Raw genomic sequence first — 23,068 nt, forward strand, 5'->3', positions numbered from 1 at the left:
AATGTTTAATGAGCAAATTTGTCTTAGCAAATATGAAACTGCCACAGAGGGGCATCGGGACGGAGACGCGGGTTGCTGGTCAGGGAAGACTAAAGAACCAACTACTTAAGAAACCAGGGTGGAGAACGGGGGCCAGAAGCCAGAGGACGGGAGCTGTGGTCCTGCAAGGGAGAAGGCAGGGCACTGAGGGCCAGACAACAAAATTCAAAATAGTTTGGCCATAAAATATAAACACGCTATGTTCCTACCGAGGGGAAGGGAGGGAGAAAGGGAGTACGGGGTAAGAAGAGGCTGTTTGGGACCGGGCCGTGGGGGTCCTACCCGCCCTGCCGTGCACACAGTCCCCATCCCAGCCCCTTCCCTCTGTGTCTGTGTGGTGCATGTGTCTGTGTGGGCCCGTGTGCACTTGCCCAGTCCCCTTCCTGCCCTAGCCCCCCACCCCCCACCCCGTAATTGCTGCCATTCCAGTTGCTGCCGGCTGTCATTCGGCTGTCACTCCTCTGCCCATCATCTTCAGAGAGGGGAGAAAGGAGGGGGGGACAGGTGGGGAAAAGTCCCCAGCCAGCCCTGCCCCCACCCTCCCCCAGCCACCTCTACCAGAAGTCCCGGCGGTGGTAAGAGTCAGGGTCACAGTACTTTGTGACCACCACTCTGTTGGCGAACTTGCGGCCGGTTAGGCCCTGCATGGCTTTCTGGCAGTCAAACACGGAGGTGAACTCCACAAAGATCTGTAGGAACAAGAAGCACATCTGTGAACAAGGCGGGGCTCCGTAAGTCCAGAATCAGCTCAAGAAATAAGAGGCCACCACACCACAGACTGAAAAGGCCTTTAGGTTCACCCACACATTCTCCAGAACCCAAGATGGCAAAGAGCAGAGACATCACAGGAATAAGTCCCCGAGGACGCGGGGCAAGATTCAGAGGGGCGTTTCACAAGGTGCTCCCCAAGCCACCCTTAACAGCCATGCCTTCCCAGAGGGCGGATAAGGGAAGCTCCGAAATTAGGATTCACGCCCAAACTGAATTAAAGCACTTGAACCTTCATGTATTCACCACCAACTGTGTGCTGTACTGCCTGCTACTGTATCAGGGAGACTGTACAACCACCACCCTACTTCAAAACCCAGCTTGACTTGAAGGAGTTGGGGTGAGGGCATGAGATAAAACTGACAGAAGAAACTGTATGGGTCAAAAGCTTGCTCTACAACTCTGACGTCCGGAGTTCAATCCTTCAACCAATTTTGCAAAGACCTGACTTCACGAAAGTTGTCCCACATTTGCACAAACACAAAAAAAGTGAGTGGAAACAACCAAATTTGGGGTTTGGGCATTACTGAAATAAGACATACTTAAGTAGATTAGACACCAAGAAATTAATTTGCTGTAGTAACAACATTCTTAGGGTTTTTTTTTTTAAACGGGTGTTTTGGTTATCTAGTTACAACAATGGTGCTCAACTAGGGACAGAACATGTCCCCAGGAGATAATGAGCAATGTCTGTTGTCACAAAGGTGTGGCACCTACCTATAGATAGCCAAATCACAAAACACTTATCTATTCCAAAGTGTCAATAATTGAGAAGCCAGCTAAGTTTCTAAGATAAACTGAGACGTGCCACAAGCACTGTATACACCAGGCTTGAGTGCACACACCTGCAGCCCCAGCACCAGGGAGGCAGGGCCGAGGCCAGTCTAGGCTACCCAAGACCCAACCTCAGAGCATAAACAAACCCACTTAGAGCTGGGCAATAAATATTATAAACACCCCTGCATGAGCCTCTTAGGTTTTTTTTTTCCTTTCCTTTTGGAGACAAAGTTTCTCTGTGTAGCCCTGCCCGTCCTGGAACGCACTCTGTAGACCAGGCTGGCCTCAAACTCATGGAGATCCACCTGCCTCTGCCTACCCAGTGCTGGGAGTAAAGGCGTGTGCCGCCACCACCACCCAGCTCCTCTTAGGTAATATGTTTTAAAAACCCATAAATAGAACAAAAATACAGTGGTTATGGTAGTGTATGCTCCTAGTGACAAAAGCCAGCCAGCCTAGGGTAACATAGCAAGACCCTGTCTCATGAAGAAAAAACAAAGGCAGCTGCTCACGAAGCCAGTCTCAATCCCCACTTGAGCCAGGCTCCCTTCCACAAGGTGCCAGACTGAATCAGACCATGAGTGGCATCTCAGATAAAGGAACAGACTTAGGAGGGAGCTTTTTAGCCAAACAGTCTTCTTCCTTTTGACCCCTGCACCGCCACCCCACCCCTGCACACCTCTGCTGCATTCCCATGGTGGACCTGTCCAGCCTCCCCTTATGAATCCCACTTGGGTTTCTTGGAGTTCCCATCTGCCCAGCTAACTGCCCAGCTCAAAGTTAACTGTTGCTCTCTATCCCTCACCTAACACTCTTAGTCTCTTGGGCCTTTCTCCCTCTCCATCTCCACAAATCCATACCAATCACCAAGATATGAACAGTTAAAGACTCAAGCCTCCCAACTCATCCGTTTCTCTCATCCCCTATTATAGCCAACAACATACCACTTATGGACACTGATGGCTTCTGAATGTCACTGGGCATTTTCACAATTCTACAGCTTTAAATTTTATGGGGGATTCAAACAAATACATATCACTAGATGACACCACCTTACAGAACTGCATGCATTATATCCTTGATTAAAACTTGTCAATCCTCCAGCACAGGGCCACATTTTAAAGCAGACCACCATCTATCTTTCTCTCAGGTTAATACAAGAAATCTCATGATCACCTAACTCATGCCGGGACCCTCTCCATACACTTACCAAACTAGATGGAATCACATCAGCCTTCCTCTCTCCTTGATGCCCTGTTCCTCGGGGAAAGGCCCCAAGGCTTGCTTCTTCCTGAGGTTCGTAAGGCCACCCCTCCCCAGTCCTTCCTGCAAAGCTGGCTTCCTCTCACAGACCCTGCTCATGCTGCTCCTTCCCACCAGCCAAGGCCGAACCTCCCGCCTTCCTCACTCCCCACACAACTGCCTACAGCACCAGCACTACAGGAGGGGACAGGGACACAGCAGGCTGCCGCTCCGGCCTGTCGGTGATGACATGTGCCCGTATTCCCAGCGGTTGAGAGGAAGTTTGAGGTCAGCCTTGCCTACACAGCAAGTTCCAGGACAGCCAGCCAAGGTTACACAGAGAAATCCTGCCTCGGGGGTAGAGGGGAAAAGTCCCTGCTTTGAATATACCCCACCATCAACCATACACATACACAACATCAACACACACATACAAATCATGCCTGAGGTATCTGCTTCCTGTCCATCTGACTAGGACAGACTGCCTGGCAGGATAACCTCACCTCACTGAAACTTACTGGTACCTTTCAACTACCACCTACCTACCTAAACCAGAACCTGGGTCACCATATGTGACTTAGGAGTGAAGCACTTGCCTAGCTAGTATATGACAGGTCCTGGACCCCCATCTCCAGTACCAGAAAGAAAGGGTCAGGCAACTCTGATTCCTACCCTTCCTGCTGCTGCCCAGGAAGTACATCGCCCTGGCAAAAGTGTCCCCAGCTGTTTGTGGGTTCACAACCAAATATAGCCGAGTAAGAATGCCACCAACCCTCAGCAGCACCTTCCGCAGTAGACATGCAGAGCCTATCTAAACCTAGCACAATGCAGAGGTGGCAACTCAGGGGCCTCTGAAATCAAGACTGCAGTCATGTGATCCCTAGCTGTATGGCTTGTCACCTCTATGGCACATCACATGAAAAGGCTCAGGAGTCACTGACAGAAGAGCACAGACCAGCATCCAGGAGCACCTCACATAAGACACCTAAGTAGTGGCAAAAGCTACTTCCAAAAGTATCCCAAGTTTTTAACAAAGTTACATTAACATAGAGACCGAATTCTCAGCTACAGGCCTCAAGCTCCCAGAACGTCTTCGCTCTCTGGAGCCCCTACCTCACCCAGAGGGACAGGGGGATGCGGAAGAGTGGTAAGGGTAGTACACAGACAAGGAGAGCACCCTGACCTTTCCACAGCCAGGCACCTCGACGCCGTCCACGGGCCGGGGGATCTCAATGGACTTCACCAGCCCGTATTTGCTGCACTCGTCTCGTACATCCTCTACAATCTCTTCATACTCCTCATCGTCCAACAGCTCCTCAGGCAGCACCATGTTCATGAGGCATAGGACCTCAGTCGGGTGACCGCCCATCTGCACCTGAGAGCTCATCAGGCCTGGGACTTGAAGGGTCACAGGTGTCTGATTGATGGTACTCTGTGGGGTCAGGGAGAATAGACATGTCACAAAATGGCTCAGACTAGCCTCCCTCCATTCAAGCCTGTGCCTCTCACACCCAACTAGGGGGGACCATTCCTCTACTTAAACACTTAATGAACCCAGTGCCCAAATCCCCTCCCGTGAAAACTGGGGCAGAACTTAAGAAAACCTTCCCATCCAACCCTTCCCACCCCCAGGGTCCCTCTAGCCAATGGAAGATGACGTGCCGGGAGGCTCACCAGCGTGGCATTCTTGGCTCCCACACTCGCCCTCTGGACAAGCAGCTTCTTATCCCCTAGCTGCATTCCATTCAGCCCCGCAATGGCCTATGGTCAGAGGGTAAAGGGTGGAAAGGGTGCGAGAAAGGAACAGGTCAGGAGCCGGGGGACCCAGCACTTCCCCCAAAGAACCAGGCATTGGTGAGAAAACAGTAGAAGGCACAGGGCATTTAGTTCGGAAAGAGGCAAAACCAAGGGGAAAAAGGACTAATCCCCCAGAAAGCCTTGTTTCAAGCTAACCACCCCCACCCTATCCTGAGGAGAGGAGACATGGGCTTGGAAACAAAGAAGGGCAAATGGAGCGAGCAGCTAGGCACTCAAGGCTCACCTGATCTGTGACGTTGATGTCCACGTACTCACAGAAGGCATAGCCCTTGGAGAGCCCTGTGGCACTATCCTTGACCAGGTTGAAGGCTTTCAGAGGCCCAAAGGATGTCAACAGCTCCTTCACCTGCAGGAGGCCAACAGTCCATCAGGGTCTGGCCAGGCTGAGGGGGGGGCTAGCAAGGGGGCAAAGGCTTTACCTGGTCATCATTCAGGTAGTTGGGCAGGCCCCCGATGAACAGCTTGTGGGCAGAGTCTGGGACTACAGTGGACACAACTCCTAAAGACAAAATGTGTAAGATCTCAATTCCAGCAGCCATGTCCCAGCATCAGACAGCTGGGAGAGGTGACACACAGGCTTGTCTTTCAGCACCTGGAAGGCTAAGGCAGGAGCCTCAGTCTACAATGAGCCCCTTCACAAGTCCTATCCTACCTAAGATATCGAATACATAAAGGGGGGAGGAAGCCACACTATATACACATTCCACACCATACACCTCCATATTCTGACGAGTACACAAGCATAGAAGAGCAACAACTGAACATGAAAAGTCCCCTAAGCTTTGACAACCAACCAGGAACATCTCATTCAGTTTTTCGGTCCTTTGCCTTCAGGTCCTACATGGGCAGAATGTTTCTGAGGTCACATGACAAGGAGCTGAGAGGCTGCTGCTAAAATCTCAGAACATGGCTCAGGGTTGGCTGCCACTTCAGTGGTGACTAGTAGTCAACTCTGGAAAACTATGTCCAGGGTCCATTAAAGAAGCTTCGCTGTCACTTCATGGTGCTACCAGCTGAGGGAGTTTTGCTTGCTTTCTCTACTCAACTCTGGACCCATGTGGATAACTATTGACCAGACAGTTTTGTGTGGCACCATGCAAATTCTTCAATATTATCACTTACTTAATTCTCATCAGGCCCCAGCGACAATCCAACCTGACTCCTCGGTTCAAAAGTCCCCCTTTTCAGCTTTCCCCCATACTAAGTGCAGCAGCCCATCCTAATCTACAGGAGCATCAGGTAAGGTATTAAATGGACACACCCTAGGACTTCAGCCACTGTGGCCTATCCATCTTCCAGTCTATCATTTGCCCCACTATAACTCTTACATCAATCCAGGCACTTGTAACCACCAGAGCTGTACCCCAGTAGTGGAGTCTTATACAACAACAGACCTAGTTCAAGGGCCACCGTGACAAGCGAAGTCACTGACAGCCAGGCCATATCCAGTGCTGTCATTAGCCACAAACAACTACTTTAAAAATCTACCATCTGGGGCTGGAGAGTCAGCTCAAAGTTAAGAACACTTGTGCTCTTGCAATGGACCCAGGTTCTATTTCCCAGCAACGACATGACTGCTCATAATCATAACTCCCGTTCGGGGAGGGGAGGTCAGACTCTCTCCTGACCTCCTTGGGCACCGGCGTGTAAATGGTACACAGACATATATGCAAGCAAAAGCACTCATACACATAAAATGAAATTTAAAAAAATAATTAAATGTACCCCAGTAGGTTCAAAATTCCCAGCTATAATGCAAAAGGACTAAAGTCCTAAGAACAGGAAAAAGGTGGTGGGCGGCTTCTAAAGTCCAACTCAACATTCAAAGGAGCTCAGCAGGCTTGGCTCTACACCACGCTCTGACAAGAGAGCAGGAAGGCAGGCCATGGCAACACTGGACCCAAGAGCAATCTGGTAATCACTGTGCAGTATCTCAGAGTCAGCCCTAGGCGGTGACCTAGGTGGGTTTCATTCTTTGCTGTCCAGACCTACATAAACAAACACCACACTACACACACAGGGCACAGACACAAGCACTGGGCCTCTAACTAATGCCAGGGACACAAGGTATTAGCAGCAATGGTGACCAAGAGCTTCATCATTTCTGTGGAAATGCATGGAAGAATAGAGAAAAGCCGAGCAGACTCCAGGGCCAACCTGCACATAAATTTTATGAGCATGAACAAAAAAACTAACCACCATTCCTGGCTTTCCTCCTCTGAGAAATGACAATTCCACAGTCATGTCAAACCGATGAACACTCGACAGAGGCAGGTGTTGTGTGGCACATGCTCGTGATCCCAACACTGGAGGTACCAAGTCAAGTCTGGAGACCGGTCTGGGATACACAGCTATACCATACACAAAAATCTCTACGGCCAGATCTGCTGTACTAGAATCCCAACTACACGGGAGGCTGAATGCAGAAAGATCGAAAGTTCAAGGCCTCCCCGGGCAACAGAGACCCTGCCTCAAAATACTAGTGAAAAGGTTGAAAGTATCATCCAATGGCAGACTACTTGCTTAACATGTGCAAAGAAAGGCACCAAGTACAATTCCTAGCACTACAATCACAGTAATAAAAACAGCTAACATAAAAGGCCTGCGTGCCAAAATGTATTTGTAAACACAAGCAAAGGGCCACAACTGACCACCAAGTCATGATTTGCTGACAGGAAGCACCTGCACACTACACAGCAAGACCAGCAGCCCAAACAGTGAATTCGGTAGCAAGAGTTCCTAGAAATAAGATGTTCTACAGCTTCATCTAAGAGGTATACCAAGTCATCAAGCAAGCTGGACCTAGTGGCGCAGGCCTATAATCCCAATTATTCAAACAGCTAGGGGCAGGAAGATCCCAGGCAAACTTAATGTGACCCTATTGTGGTGATTGACATCTTGTTTGTACAAGTAAAACATGTCTCAAGACCAAAGAGCCGAACTTGCCACTACCAAACCATAGAGATCCGGAAGCCAGTCTGTACAGAGAGACAGGAAGTGAGTTGGCTAGGCAGAGAAAGGAATACAGACGGAGAAAACAGGAACTTGGTCTCTTTTCTGCTGGGAAGCTAGAGGGGTAAAGGTGGCTCTGGCTTGTTCCTTCTTCTCTCCGATCTTCAGACATACTTTATTTGTACAAACAAGGTATCACCATGCCCTATCTCAAGGTAAAAACTTAAAGGGAGCCTGGGCTTCAGGTCAGAAAGTGAATGCTCCAAAGTGAATCTTCTTCAAGCAGTACATTGAGGAGCATGTTAGCTTTAGACCTAGGTATATTGAGTGGACAGAGGCACTGACCTCACCAGACCTTACCATGAAAATGTACTTGGTAGTCAGAGCCCTGACCCCAAGTCCTCCACTGCCAGAACTGTTACCCTGCCCTTTGCTGAGCATCAGCCAGAAAGACTCCACATTCCGAAAGCCTCCATCAGCTTCAGACCTGGGCCTCACTCACTTAGCCAGAGCCCCCACCCCACCCCCATCACTACTTCCTGCAGCCCAGCAGAGCAAACAGTCTGCGCATCTCCACTAATACCCCATCTCATCTGCCAAATGCCAGTGCAGCAAACTACAGCCTGCAGGACGAGACACACGCAGAAAGTCTATTGTGACCTGCCAATCAGAGAGGACAGTAATACAACTACAGAACACAGGCCACACAGGTCCACAGACTCCAGTGAGCACTGACAAGGTAGGACCACACACCAGAACCATACTGAGGTCTACTGACAGGCACCTGCAGGTACACACACACACACACCAAGCTCTGAAATTCCAGGGCCCAGGGACCAAGGCAGGAGCAATGACCAGACTGCAAGTCCCACGCCTCCCAACATCTCAGATCACAGCTCACCACTTAGAGGTACAGGACACCTGCCAAGCTGGAACGGTATCCACAGGGCGCAAAGCACACACCCCATCTCCTACGCAACTAACTACAGTTGGACAGTAATCTGGGTTGAGGGAATAGTAAATCCAACCCCCTCCCCAACAAATTCCCACTCACCAGGCACATAAACAGAGGGATTCTCTGACATGCCAGGCAGTGGCTGGTAGTCATGGGGCCTTCGAATCTTCAATGACTGGCCCTGGAAGATGATGCCATCAAAGGCCATGGCCTGGGTCGTCTCATCCACTGAACGGAACTGAGGGGAGAAGAACAACAGTAGGATTAAGGGGTAGGCGGGACTAGACTAGACCAGTGCCCGGGACTGAAACTTTCCTCCCAACTGAATAAACCAGTTATCATGTCCAACCTCTGGGCTGGCCAGTGGGAAGATAGCCACGAGACTGCTTTAAAAGCCCACACTCCAGAAAGCACATATCCCGCAAGCACACTCATAGGCTCTGACAGCCACCTTGTTACATGCATTGTTTCCTACTTTGCCTGTAAGGAATGCTGGGAAAGGGACCAACTGCTGAGGAAGGCAGCATGGGGAAGTTAGGGCTGCTGAGTTAGCCTGGCAGCCCAGGCTTTCGGATGCAGTTACATTCAAGCTCAAGTTTCCAACGGGACAAATCTGGGCAAGTGCAGACTGAGAAGGAAGGAACACTCAGAGCCTCAGCAGCCTAGACCACTTCAGCGCCCACTGTGCTTTGTGAGTATGGCTCAAGTTGAAAGCTGGGTCTTTATAGACAACAGAATAACTTTTCAACTGCCTTGAAAGGCGACTTATAAACGTCTGGGGTGAACTGCTTCAGCCTAAGCCCCAAACAGAAACATGGATATTGTGTCCTCTGGAAGATCAGTGTGGATTGGGCCACAATATTCTGCAAAAACCAACAAAGCCATCAGGGACCAAGCCGGCCTCCCAGGCAGGAGAGAACAGAGGGAGGAATAAGGCAGGAAGCGGACTGCAGAGCTCCTACGATACAGCAGCCAGACGGAAGCACTCAGAGTGGGCAGCACACGGCAGCCCCGCTACCCCTTACCCGATCACTGGCAACTCACCTCCAAAAAGGCAAAGTTCTTATCTTGATTTATCTGCACAGCCAGGACTGGGTTGCCAGGGGCCTGAGTCAACCCCCCCAAGCGCATCTGGGCGTTGAAGAAGTCCATCATTGCCTCCTGCAGAGGGAATAGGAGACAGGGGAGGGCGGGGAGGGAGGTGGAGAGAGGAGGGGAAGGGTGAGAGAGGGAGACACAGAGGGGTTTGGGGGTAAGGGGAGAGGAATGAGGGGAGGGAGAAGGGGGAGGGAAAGGGACAGTGGATATGGGTCAGGGGTTAGAGGTCAATAGTAGGAACAAATGCAGGAGGAAATGAGAAAAAGAGGAAGCAACACCAAAAGACAGGAGACAGGACAGATGTGAGGGAGAGCCATGGAGCCCCAAATTAGGAGAGTTGTTCAAGAAAAGATGAAGACATGACAAGACAGGAAAACATGAAGATGGTACAAGGGAGAAACACCCAGTGCAGACAAGGCAAGGGAAGGCAGGAGAGCAACAGGCAGGGAGAGAAAGACAAGCAAAGGGACAGGAAGGGAGCCCAGAGAGGGGCAGAGCAAGGAGCACAGAGGCAGGGAGGGTGGAGAGCAGGGGAGGACGGGGTGGGACGGGAGGGGAGGAGAAAAGAGTGATGTGGAGGGATCTGGCCCTGGAGTCCGGGGGCTGGTTTATCAAATGTAGCAAAGTGCAGGTTGAGAAAGTCAGAATGGACCTTACTTGCCTTCGACGATGGTAGCAAACTTTTTGTTGCTACGAGGGATCTCAGCCCCACAATATTTCACTTTAAAGAGAAATGGAAACAACTCTTTGATCTCGGGATTCTCAGGGGTGCCACGGGAAGGGGTGGGGGAAAGGGATGGGGAGAGGAGCGATGGGGAAGGTGGGGGAGGTCAGGGCTATCAAAAATAAAAGAACAGCGACCATGGGAGGGATGTGGGGGAAAAGGATGTGGATAGACGGCAGAAAAGGAGAGCATGTCAGAAAAACTGCAGGGACGTGCGTCTGTGTGTCTGTGTGTTGAGTCTCCCTCTCTGTCTCTCTCCAACACGTAGGTACAATATGTAGGTAAGTACATTATGTGTGTGTTTGATCCCTGGGTTGCTGGAGGAGGTTGGGGAAAGGGAGACGGGAGAGGGGAAGAGGAGGGAGGGAGGGGCCACCCCCAGCCCGGCCCCTGGCTGGCTCAACTCCATCCGTCCGTCTGGGAGGGGGCCGGGGGGTCTTGCAGGAACAGAGTCTGACCCGTGCAGGTTGGGGAAAGGGAATGGAGGGAAGGGAGGAACAGGGTGGGGGAACAGGGGAGAGGGTAGGGGCAGGAGGAGGGCAGTACCTCAGTGATGCCAAAAGGGATATTGCCCACGTAGAGACGTCTGGCCTGTCTGGTCATCTGGCTCCCAACCACAGGCACCGGCGTTGGGGTCACAGCCAGACCATCAGGGGTCATGGTGGGGAGAAGGGCAGTGGCTGGGATCTGACCCGCAGCTTCAAGATGGGAGTAAACAGAGCAAATCCCATTAGAGCAACCCTAAAACCAGGGTCACTAAGCACATAGTAACCCCGCCTACCCACCCTCTAGCCCATTTCATTTAGAGGCTCTTTAATCAGCCAAGTCACCTCAACAGCAGGGCCCTAAGCCTGGTTTTCCAGGAGCCCAATGTGGAAGACTTAAATTCCCTCTTCCAGCAAGGCTACTCTGGACAGGGGCCATAAGTCCTCAGGTGAGAGTCTCAGCCTTACCAAGCATGCGCGCGCGCGCGCGCACACACACACACACACACACACACACACACACACACACACACACACACAAGGTAATGGAAGAGATCTCCCAATTTTAACCTCTACAACAGCTCATAGTGGGCTGGGGTTTCCTACCTTGCATGGCCTTGTACTGCATTGGGGTGATGTGCTCAAAGCCAGGTGGTGGCACGTCCCAGTATTTACGCACCTTCTTCTTCTTCTCATGGCGGGGGGAACGACTGGGGAGGGGGAAGGGAAAGTGGGGCAGGGCAACCTCAGTCTGACCAGCACTGGGCCTGGGAGACCCTGCCAGGGCACCTCCCAGCCCTCCACACCCTCCCAACGTAAGCGCCACTCTCCAGGAGGGAGAGCTGGGCCTGGGCCTGGGGAAGGACATTGGCAGATGAGACTCTTCCCCAGAGCTCGGGCCAGGGTAGGGATGCAAGGCAGGCAAGATGCAGGGGTGAGGAAGAAAAGGGAGTGGACACGGGGCACAAGGGGCAGGAAGAGAAGCTCACATCAATCCACCGTGCTCCTCTTTAGCGCCTCTGGTCAAAGGTTTGCTGGGGGATGGGAGGGAAAGGGATGGGGAGGAATGACTGGGGACCTTCGTTTTCCCCAAACAATACACCCCGCCCAAGGTCACTGAATCCCAGGACCGCAGGCACCCTCGGCCCTGCCAACCACCCCCAACCCTAGTCCTCCCAGGACAGAGGGAGAAGGCACAGAAGAGGTATGGAAGAAGACTCTTCAGACACCCCAAACTTCCTTACCTAGGAGGAACAAAGAAAATGAGGAGAACCTAGGAAAGGGAGATGCTGAATAACTACACCAACAGCCCTGAGCTGGAATTTAAAGCCCAGGTTTCAGATACTGCCCTACTCTAGAACTAACTCCTAGGACCGTTGCTCTCCAACACTGCCCCCAAACAGAGCCAGAGAGCAACTAGGTCCTCAGGCCTTGCCCTTAGAAAGAAAAACAAAAATCACATAACTCATTCCCTGTCCCCAGGAACTATTGTCCTCAGCAACCCACTGGCACTGCCAAATCAGAAACTCACAGAAACAGGGAGTTCAAAGCGGACCACGCAGTACCCAGACAGCCACACAGACCCAGACAGGGTGCCCAGCCAGAGGTCCCAGAGCTCTAGTACCTTCGCCTTCTCCTGTCCCGAGAGGCACTGCGCTGGTCACGGTTACGCCGATCTCGACTTCGGCTCCTACGTTTACGGTCCCGGCTTCGAGAGCGGCTGTGGCTACGCTTCCGGTGCCGGTTCTCCTTGTCCCGTTCTGGACAAGTGTGAGAAGAGTTGGCGTGAATGGAGAGAAAGTACAGGCCCAGCCCACCCTGCGTGCTGGTGGCTATGCCAAGACCCAGGGAGGCCACCACCCCCGGGAAGGGATTTAATGGGGGAGAGGGGGAAACAATAGGCTTCCTGGGTCCACACCGAGTCCCCACGGACTCTGAAGGGACCAAAGGGACAGGGCCTGGAAATGCCCCCGGGGTGTAAGATACCTGAAGATGCTCAAGAGGAGCTGAGGAGCCAGAGAAGACAGAGGAGGCTGGCTCCTGGTCCCCCTCGAGGGCTGAGGGGCCTGACCCCAGGGTCGTCCCTGAGAGGGGCAGGGCTAGAGGCTGGGGAATCAAGAGACCCAATGATGTTTTCCTGAAGAAACTCAGCAGCCCCTCAGGAAAAACCTCTGCAACCAGCTGGCACCCACTGTCCCACCATCAGGCTCAAGTGTCAGGTGCCAGCAGGGTCTAGTAACCCTACGAAGTGAGGAAACTCAACTCCATCCCTTCCCGACCAGGTGAATAATGCAAGAGCAAGCACCCTCTGAAAGGGAGGGCGAGGGCTTCTTTCTGAATGTACAGAAAGTAAGGAAAAGATGCCTCTCCAGTAATTCAGCTGGTGGCCCAGAGCACCTTCATCCAAACTTGAAGCCCAAACCACCAGACCCTCCTCCCTGCCTCATTCCCTAGAAGCTAAAGGTAGAGTGGGCTAGACAGAATAAGGACTTGTGTCTTCACTTTTATCTATTCTGCTTCCTTAGCTTCTTTGCCTCAGAGACCAACAGAACACAGCCTTCCAAGAAAGCTACAGAACCTTAGAGGGCAAAGGATCTCTGTGGCTTCGGGAGACTAGCCTGGTCAACATAGTGAGTTCCAGCCCTGCTGGACCTACATAGTCAGGCTCTAATTTAAACAAAACACAACTATATAACCCCAATTTTGAAGAGTGGTCCTTCAAGGTAGAAGGTAAACCAGGATCACCTCAATGTATTTCCTTTGTTCCAAGGTCCCACTGATTTCTCAACCATGAAGACCGACACTTGCACTCACACACAAAGGCAAAGAGAGCCAGGAGTAATAAGGCACAATTACATTCCCAGCACGTGCAAGGCTGACACAGGAAGACAAAAAGAATTGGAGGCTAGGAAGTTAAGAGACCCTGTCTCAAAAACATACTTGAAAACGGTAATAGGTGTCTCCTAAAAGGTAAGACTAATAGCAGGGAAAAGCAATGAAAAATATAATCTCAAAGTAGATTTTAAACTCACCAGACATTCGTATTATGTATTTTTCTGATACAGTTAAGTAGGGAAATTTGAAATCTATTTTAGCTCCACAGCTAATACTGAGGAAAGTACCCAGGAAAAAAAAGTATAACCAATCTTGAAATCCCTCTATCAGAAAACCTTCACTTGCATCTAATTATCACTGTTGCTTTGGCAAAACTTTGTCAGAAGCTCATACAGCAGATAAGGAAACTGAGGCATGAGGTAAACATGACTTGCTCAAAGCCCAACAGCTTGGAAACAAAGAAGCTCAAACTCAAAATTGTGATACATCAAGCAAGTTAGGCCATCAGGCTACTCTCGAAAATCAGGCAGAACATTCACCCCAGAGTCTGGATACAACTCTAGTGTTATTTGCATTCACATCTGCAAAGAATAAAACAACCAAAAATTAGACAGAGGCAAACAATATGGAATATTGGGACAGACAGTTATGCAGCTCCGACTCCACACCTGAAGCAGGTAACTTATAAACCCAAATGTTATTTCCTATTGCTAAGCCTCAAACACAAGCAACAACTCCAGAGAGGAGACGTCAACAACACCTAGTGCCTCGGACACTACAGGAAAGCTCCCTGTAGAGTCAGGGCACTGAAAGGCTGAAGCTGAGAAACACAAGAGCCTGGGGCAGAGACAAGTATCTATGGGCAAAGTGACAATGTGGCAGAACTTTCTCTCAGCAAGGCAAGGACACTGAACAGTTGGGAAAATGCTATCCTAGTTAGTTGTCTTGTATACATAGCTCCCCCAACCAACCCTTAAGTTGGGGGTCTCAGGCCGTTTCCAATGGCAGGGGAAGCAGCTCCACCTGGGAGTACGGTGGAACTGGCTTTGCAGTCAGAGCTCTACAGAAAAGTAAAGCCCCAGCTTTAACATCCAGTTTCCTCTTCTTTGAATGAAGGTCTCATCTACACCACTCTGGCCTCATGAGGTCTTACAGGAGTAACATTTGGTATACACTTTCTGTAAATCCAACACCAGGTTTACCTGAGCCAAAGACCACCTGGAACTCACACTGAGGACTTGGTGTAATCCAAGCCACATACTATATATACACGTATCACTCCTTTTACTGGCAGCCCCAGCTTTCAACCAATGTCTGGAGCTTTTTAAAATAAAAATAAAACGTTATGAGCCTCTAGTTTCCTGCTCAATCGACAAGAAATTATTTTGTCCTCATTAAGTCTGTTACAAATGACTCACTAAAAAGTAACTAAACCTGGCCGGGCACAGGTGGCACACACCTTTAATGCCAGCACCAGGGAGGCAAAGGCAGGCAGATCTCTGTGAATTCAAGTCAGGCTGGTCTACCCAAAGTTCAAGGACAGCCAGGACTTCACAGAGAAACCCTGTCTCAGAAAAAGAAAAAGAAAGTTTGTTATTAGCAAATTACCTTGCCTTGACACATGGTAAGCCCAGAGTTTAATCACAACCATAGTTAAAATGTACTCATTACTAATCTCGAAAGCCCTGTAACCATACAGTGACATACAGATACAAAGGTACTAGAGCATCATGCCTAGTACACATAATGCAACTCCTAAGCATTGCACTACTCAAAGAAAACACACCAATGGCCAGAAAATGTCTCATGCAGCCCTCGAACTCCAACCAGGAACACAAGACAGCTTCCACCCCAATCCTCAAGAAACTTAAGCTCTTTTTTCAGTCTCAAACCAAAAAGGGGGGGGGAGGTTGTAGGGATGTACTAAAGTCATCAGCACCGACATAGTCCCCGCTTTTCTTCCTGATCCAAACTCATGGTGCAGAATTCTACCTTGGGTCACCCGCCTTAATGCCAATCGGGCCAGATCCCTCTTTCCAAATTGTCTATTTTATCCCCCACGGTGAGACGAGGTCTAAGACCCGAGTTTGGAATGATACAGAACTTGGGGTCTGCCTAGAAACAGGGATATGGAAGACATAGAAGTCGCCGGCCGCCAAAAACCACGAAACACATGATTTATGCGTATAAGGACACAAAGACTGCAGAACCCCCCCCCCCGCGCTTTGGCGGGCAGACAGGTGTCGGACACATTTATGTCTGAGCCTCCGTGCGGCGGCTGGGACGGAACCCTGGCGCGAGAGTTCTGGAGCAATGTGAACAGGCTCGAAACGTGCAAGCACCGGGATGCTGCGGCGCCAGTCCACGTGAAGGAAGGGGGGGAGAAGATGCCTCACCACCGCCATTTTGGAAACAAAGGGGGCGTGGAGAAGGGAAAAGTACGCCCGACCGGAAGCGGAAGTGCCAAGACTGCAAGGGGGGGGAAGGACTGGATTAAGAGACCTAAATTCATCTTCCTCGAACAAAAGTGAAGAATTTAAAAACCAAAAAGAAAAGGAGAAGAAAAAAGTAATGAGCCTCACGTAGAAGGATGAGGCGCGCTCTCTACGCGCCAACGCGACGCAGCGCGCCGCCTCCGCCGGGACCACGTGGGCGCGGGGGGGGGACCGCCGCGCGCACGCGCCCTGAGCCTCGCCCGCGGCCCCCTCCCTCGGCCCGAAAAGGTCACGTGAGCAAGGCGCGCGGCGCGGACGGAGTCCGTGGGGGGGGGGGAAGAGAAATCATGCGGCCCCGGGGAGGGGAACAAGAGACGGGGAGGAAATAGCGGGGGCACGGAGCGAAGCAAGAAGCCACCCCACAGCCCCGGCGCCCTCACCTTGTTTGTTCTCGTTGAGCTGCCGCTCGAACTCGTCGAAGTCAGACATGCTTAAGCGGCCGCGTAGGGCCCTGTGCAGCTCTCGCCTCGCCTTGCCGCCCGCCCGCTCAGGCTACTTCCGCCGCTGGCTTCGGCTACTTCCGGCCCCCGCCGGCACTCCGCCGCCTACCTAGCAGAGCCCCGCCCCGGCCCGCCCAGACTCCACCCCCTCGCCCCGCCCTCCCCGCCCCCCGCCGAACTGCCCCGAGCCCGGCTCCGAAGCCGGTCGGCTTTTCTCGGGCCGGCCCGTAGGCCGGCGAGTCCGCAGGCGGCGGCGGCGGCGGCCCTCGGAATCGCCCGACGCCAGGGGGGTTTGTTTGCAGGCTGCCCAAGTTTCCGTAACTTTTCCGAGACTAGCGTCTCAACGTTCGGAGGATTCCGGAGGACCTCGCGTTCCCCTACGCCGGACCCTTGTTAAAAAAAAGAAAAAGAAAAAAAAAGGTTCGGGTTTCCCTACAACTCAAACCGTGTCAGTGTCTGGCTTCCTCTGGAGACTCGCCCCACCCCGCGCTGGCCCTGTCCAAGCAGGCAGCCGGTCACGTCCAACAATCCTAACCGTCCAGACCTTCCTTCGGCTCTTTCCGAAGGTTTCCAGCGCTCGCTCACGGCCCCTCAGGAGATCAAGCCCGATTCTGATCTTCGGCTCTTTCCGGAGGTTCCACCGGGTCACTCCGCCCCTTCCGGAGGACTCCGTCCCCCTCCGCCACTGCTTCGGGGAGGCCTCTCGAGCAAGGGGAAAGCTTCGGCTTTTTCCGCCGTGGCTTCGGCTCCTCTCGGCTCCGAGAACCGAAAAGGTGGGTCGGGGAGCTTCAGAGCAGGGGGCGGGGCCTCACTTGGGCACCTGGCTCTCTGGGTGAGAACCGGGGGAAAGGCCGGCCTCGCGCGGGGCGATCGCAGCCAGTGGGGCGTGGGCGCTCGAGGCCTCTGCGGAGGTTTTAGCGCGGCTTGGGGCGCGTGAGCACGGTCATCAAGGCGGCGGCGACAGGGGTTTCTGCGCCTGCGTAGCAGCCAGCCGGAGGCACGTTTTCCCAGCGCTCGGGAGGATCCGCCATTCTAAATCCACATTGCGCGTGCGCGCTGTCTTCCCCCCCCCCACCACCACCACCACCACCACCCCTCTCCGTAGGTAGTAACTCTGGGACCGTTAAACTAGACTGCGCTCTTCCGGTTGCCTTGGCAATCGCGTTAACTCGCCCACCCCTCCCCGATCCGACCGCGCAAGCGCGGGACGTGCCACCTTCGGGACTGCAATCCCCTGCTCCCGGCACCAGGCAGGCTCAGCTAAAGGTCATCGAGTCAATGCCCCAGCCGCCGCGCTTTAGAGTCAGCTGCCCTCCTCCTGGTTTCTCTGGGGAGAGGCTGCTGCTCCCCCTTCCCACTTCTGCCTCCTGGGGGATAATTACACCCTGTCCTCCCCAACCTCTCCAGAGGCTGCAGCCTGAGTGCACCGGTCTCCGTGGTGACGGCCACCCTCCTCCCCCCGGCCCATCCCCTTCCTAGGAAGATCTGGGGCCCGATTTATTGAAAATGTTCGTGTCTCTTTAATTTAAATTCTCTGAATAATGCTCTGTCTTCGTGAAAGATTGCAGATGGGCTACTCCTGGCTAGGGAGACGGAGCGGGCCGCCCTTGCTGAGTGCAATGGAGATGGCGTGCCCAGCGTGGGCGACCGAGGGGCAGGGCCCAGTGCTCAGGAAGGGAAGCTTCTGGCCCCGGCGGTGCCCCGGGGAGCCCGGCCTAGCGAGCGGTCTGCGGGGCGGGGAGAGGCAGGGAGGCAGGCGTGCGGGGCGGCAGCATCACCGCTTGAAGCGGTAGGTGATGGGCAGGAGCAGCTTGCTCTTTTTGAGAGCCTGCACCTTCTTGAGAGTCTCGTCGTCTAGCGCCAGGAAGCAGCGTCGGGAATACTCCAGCAGGCGCTCTTTGGACGGGTCGAACTCTCCCACCTCGGCCAGCTTTTCCGGAGCCACGATGAGCAGCTCCGCGATGGGCGTGGTCAGCGCAACCGTGTTCCTGTCCACACGGTGGTGCTCAAAGGCTCGAGACATGCTCTTCAGCTTCTGGAAGGTGCCCAGGATCTTCTTGTAGCGGCAGAGGACCCCATCAGCGTCCTTCACTGCAGGGCCAAAGGGGCAGAAGAGGAGAACGAGGAAAGACGGCCATGTGGGGCCAGAGACATGGGGGGGGGGGGGGCAGGTAGAGAAACAGGAGGGCAGGCATGAGGAGGAAAGATGGGGTGAAAGGCATACAAGTTAGGGGTGTGAAGGAATCAGTTGAGCCCCGGACAGGAAGAGAAGGGAGGACAACGTGAAAAACAGGAGAGACCAGAGCAAGACATGGGGAATTGAAGAAGGCAGGCAGGGGCGCCAGAGGAAAGGAGAGGCTGCGCATGTGCCCACCTATTACATGTGACCAGAGGCCTCCTTTCTGATGAGGGGACAGGACTGACTCTGCTGGTTGGTGTAGACCGAAATTTAAAATTAGCTCGGAGCCATACAGAAGGACTGGGGGTTCGATTCTGGGTAGACACCCTCAACACACCACCACATGCACCCACTCACCCCGCTGTCTCTCTCGAGCCTTGGGCTTCCCGAATCGCCTCCGGCCAGCGCTTGCCTTCTGCTTCTGCCTCCTGTCACTGGCACTGCCCTCTTCGGATGCCCCGCTGAGGGAGGAGGCTGCAGACTCGGGGTCTGAGGCTTCTCCCCCAAGCCCAGCCCGGCTATCCCCATCAACCCTCCGTGGCCCAGGCTTCATCCGGCAGTGATCCTCTAAGGAGAGACAAAAAGGAACCGTGAGGGAACGGACCTGAAGGAGGCCAGGCCCTCGGGATGAGGACAGGGTGAAGCTCCCAAGGATGAATGGCATAGAGCTAGCTGGGATCCAGGGAGCTCACGGGGATCTGTGTCTGTAGGGGAGACAGACATCCCAGGGGCTTCCAGAGAGTAGAGTCAAAATCCAAGAGGCAGACAAGGCCTCTGGGTGAAAGGGTTGGATATCAGAATTCAGTTTGGATACTGGGGAAAGCTAACTACCTTTACCTGGCCAGGGAGCCAACTGAGGCTCCACTCAGATCTTCCAAAGGACCAACTCCTGAGGATAACTGAAGTCAGGAGGAATCTATGCGTCCGCCACACCAGGGAAAGTGGACTCACCCAGGATAGGGCTCTTCCTACATGGTGCCCATCCTAATGCTGGGGCTTTTGACATCACCGGCTAGAAAGCCTGCCAGCAGCTCGGTTGGATATAGAGGGTGGGGTTATGGCCTGAAATAAAGATCAAGTTCTCCAAGACCTGAGCTAAAGATGTAGGGAAGGGCAGCCTAGGCTGGGGAATGAGGCAGGAATAGCAGACAACACCAGATGAATAAGGAAACAGGACCCTGCCTACAGAAGAGGTGACACCACCACGCTGTGAGTCATAAATTGAAACAAAGCAGAGTGGTGGAATGTGCCCATGGCCCTGCAGCAGAGTCTGGGGACAACAGGCTCTGAGATCCCACAGTCTTGGAAGAATAAAAAACACTAGTTAGTCGGGATATATACAACAGGGTGGTGGGAAAACAGGCCCCTGATTGCAGTTCCAGGGCTGCTCGGGTGGATGGATAGATGGATGGATGGACGGACAGACAGACGGACAGATGGTTCAGGGCACCTCTGATGAGTCCAACAGACTGCAGAGGTCTACTGGCAAGGAGACAAAGAATGTTTCCCCTAAGATGAGGAACCTGGGTTAGAAATCCAGACTCAGGGAGACAGCTGCATCAAGTGCCTGAGGCTGACGGGTGGCGGAGCAGTCTGTGACAGGGGAGGAAGTGACACAAATAGGGGATGGCTGGGGAAGTCCCTAAAGGCGGCATGGTCCTCAGTGGGAGCGTAAAACTGTAGGCCCCCATCGGGCCGACCCAACAGTGGGTTTCGGGTTCTGTGGGTCCTGGGGGAACTCTGTGCCCCCACCTGCATCCATCCGGGCTGAGGAAATGAACTTGTCCAGCTGACACCGCAAAAAGTCCCTCTCCTCTTCCAGGTCCTCAATGCGCTTCTGCAGCCATGAGTTCCTCTCCAGGGCCATGTGCAGCTGGGCCTTGACGCTGTTCATCAGGGCCAGGGTTGGGGAGGCGGCCTCTGGGGGCTCTAAGAACAGCAGGGGCGGTCATGTCCCCCGGGACGAGGCAGTGCCCCACCTGACAATGGCCCTCCTCTCCCTTCCTCAGCTCACCCTCAAAATCTCTCCTTGAGGGGCTCAGACTGTAGAAAAGCTGTGGGTCTAAGTGGGGTGCCTCTTCAAATGGGATGGAGATCTCAAAGGTCTCTTCGTCCTTCACTGGAGAGAGGCCAGTGCAGGTCACCCCAGAAGCGGCCTGGACCTCTCAGACCACCCCCAACCATAACTGCCCCGTGGATATAGGGAACCAGAATGTCAAGGATGGGGAGAGGGTCCCCAAGCGCCTCACTTGTCCGCCTACGGTTGCTTCGGTCATTCATAACTTCCTGCTGTCCCCTGCAGCTGAGCCTTCAGGGGCACTGGACAGAAACGGGTCACCAAATGTAATCAGTTCCTGGAGAGGTGGAGTGCCTGTTCCTCTGGAGTAAGGAGGGATTCACCGGCCTGGAGCCGTGGTCTAAGGGGAAAAAAGAACCACACTCCTGGACAGAGACACTGAGGTTTCCAAATCGTGTATCCGGCGGCGAGGGGGACTCGGCTAGAGGACTCTTGGTAGTGAAGGAGCTCAGCCCTTAGATTCTTTGGCTTCTCATGGGGTCAACACCTCAGGGACACTTTGGCCTGAGTAGGAAGGACCCTCATCACGGACCATCTCCGGACCCAAAGCCATACATGGAAGGGAGAAATCACCCCTAACTTCCACGCATAGGGTGGAGGTCCATCCTGCAAGCTTTCCCCTGTCCCAGCCACCCATTCCTCCTGCACTTGTGCGGGCGAGCAAAGCCCCTCCCTCGAATGGGTGCTGGGCGCGTGCGCAGTGCGGGGGAAGTCACGCGTGGGGATGCTCCCACGCCCTTTGTCCCACAAGTGGGAGGGGGCGGCCGTGGCAAAGGGTCCCAGAAAGGGCACCCGGCATGGAAGACCGTGGGCATCATTCCCCGCCCTTGGGTATTCAGGGTACAAGAGGCCAGGGCCCCGCTCTCACCCACCCGCGCAAGGACTCCAGCCCTGGGACCGACGGTGGTGGCGGCGCCCATGCCCATCGCTAGGGAGCGTCTGCAAAGTGTCGCGGAGAAAAGCGCCCACCCACCAGTAAGCGGGCGCAGAGGCAGAGGAGGGGAAGTCTCAGAATTAGATGGCGGCGGAGCGCACAAAGACGCAGGCCCTGGCGGGCTCCGGCCTGCCAGGCTTGGGGCTCCTCTTGGAGCCCAAGTGAGGCCGCTGTTTGCGCGAAGGTCGGGGCCGCACTTGCGCGATAGCCCCTTGCAACCCACCCACCCACCCCCGTCCTTCCCAAAGCCCAGGCAGGGATCCTCCTGAAAGTCTCATCTTTCACAGCTGACGCGGCTCCGGGGGCGGGGGTGGTCCTCAGGGTGAGTGGCTATGTGCCCAGTGGTCCAAGAAAAGTCAGAAGGTATGGGGCAGCAAGGAAAATTCAAGCAAAACTTGAGTCCCTTTTAATGATCCCTGAGGAGCTGGCTAGTACGCGCACACCTCTGGTCCTATACGCCTCAGCCTGCCATAACCCTCCAACCCCATCCACGAAAAGGCTTAAAGGAATAAGAGAAGCAGATGTGCGAGCGGGTGATTACATCTCCGCAAAGTGTGGGTCAGGAATAGCCAGCCGCTTGTGGAGCCGCCACAATCCCTGCAGCCTTACTCCTGCATAGCCTCGGTCTTCTTACCTGTTAAGTGGGAAGTTACTCTCCAGGGTCTTTGCGAGGATGCTGTGGTGTGACACCCCCAAAGGCTCGGCCCAGAGCGGAACCACTCTTGGGGCTTAAGATTCAAGCGCTGTTGGTATTATTTGAAGTCAGACGGTTGGAGTAGAAGCACAGCCTTAAGACACTCCCACCCGCCCCTCCGCCCCCAAAAGAAGTCGTGTAAAGAGGCTAACTGCTTCTGGCACAAAACAAGCGTGAAAAGGGAGAAGACATGTTTATTAGGTCTGCAGCAAGGTTCTACCTGCCTCTCCGCTTCACAAGCAACGCCCTCTCTGGCGTTTGGAAGCCCGAGTGCAGGCACAGCTTTAACTAACCTTGCAGAGGGAGACTGGACCTGCCAACCAGGAGATGAAGCAGCTCCCCCTCGCGCTTCACTTTTACAAATCTACTGCAGCCTGGGTCAGCACGTCCAGGGGGAGCCACCTGCCCTAGATCAGTGTTTCAAACCGCAGAAAATTGTATGCAGGAAGGTGAACTCTAGATTTAAAAGATATATCAGGGTGTCCTGTGCACGCTAATGGTAACTACCGTTAAAAGTGTTCCGTATACGTTTTGTGTGCATATATATATATATATA

General features: G+C 53.4%; 2 protein-coding genes across 9 annotated transcripts; both read right to left on the reverse strand.

Annotated features, from left to right (window-relative positions):
* Positions 1-439: 439 nt before the first annotated feature.
* On the reverse strand, positions 440-16,752 carry U2af2 (U2 small nuclear RNA auxiliary factor 2). Of its 4 annotated transcripts, none has more exons than XM_051207731.1 (12): positions 16,569-16,751; positions 12,483-12,618; positions 11,848-11,892; positions 11,465-11,568; positions 10,920-11,071; positions 9,596-9,712; positions 8,651-8,789; positions 5,064-5,143; positions 4,868-4,990; positions 4,489-4,587; positions 4,010-4,258; positions 440-728 (listed from the first exon to the last, which is right to left on the reverse strand). In XM_051207731.1, exons 1-12 carry the CDS (start codon positions 16,615-16,617, stop codon positions 594-596), a joined length of 1,428 nt encoding a protein of 475 aa, XP_051063688.1. In that variant the 5' UTR covers positions 16,618-16,751; the 3' UTR covers positions 440-593. The 4 variants fall into 4 exon arrangements, with proteins under 4 accessions (XP_051063688.1, XP_051063689.1, XP_051063690.1 ...); XM_051207732.1 differs by having other exon boundaries at positions 4,501-4,587; positions 16,569-16,750; XM_051207733.1 differs by lacking the exon at positions 11,848-11,892 and having other exon boundaries at positions 16,569-16,752.
* A 1,372-nt stretch (positions 16,753-18,124) lies between these two features.
* Positions 18,125-22,664, reverse strand: Ccdc106 (coiled-coil domain containing 106). 5 transcript variants are annotated; one of them, XM_051207430.1, is made up of 5 exons: positions 22,453-22,664; positions 21,057-21,126; positions 20,560-20,736; positions 19,165-19,374; positions 18,125-18,719 (listed from the first exon to the last, which is right to left on the reverse strand). In XM_051207430.1, exons 2-5 carry the CDS (start codon positions 21,085-21,087, stop codon positions 18,403-18,405), a joined length of 735 nt encoding a protein of 244 aa, XP_051063387.1. In that variant the 5' UTR covers positions 21,088-21,126; positions 22,453-22,664; the 3' UTR covers positions 18,125-18,402. The 5 variants fall into 5 exon arrangements, with proteins under 5 accessions (XP_051063387.1, XP_051063385.1, XP_051063386.1 ...); XM_051207428.1 differs by having other exon boundaries at positions 21,057-21,224; positions 22,453-22,663; XM_051207429.1 differs by lacking the exon at positions 22,453-22,664 and adding an exon at positions 21,858-21,974 and having other exon boundaries at positions 21,057-21,224.
* Between the last annotated feature and the right edge of the window lie 404 nt (positions 22,665-23,068).

This window comes from Phodopus roborovskii, unplaced genomic scaffold (genome assembly GCF_943737965.1).
Source record: "Phodopus roborovskii unplaced genomic scaffold, PHOROB, whole genome shotgun sequence".
Classification (NCBI taxonomy): domain Eukaryota; kingdom Metazoa; phylum Chordata; class Mammalia; order Rodentia; family Cricetidae; genus Phodopus; species Phodopus roborovskii.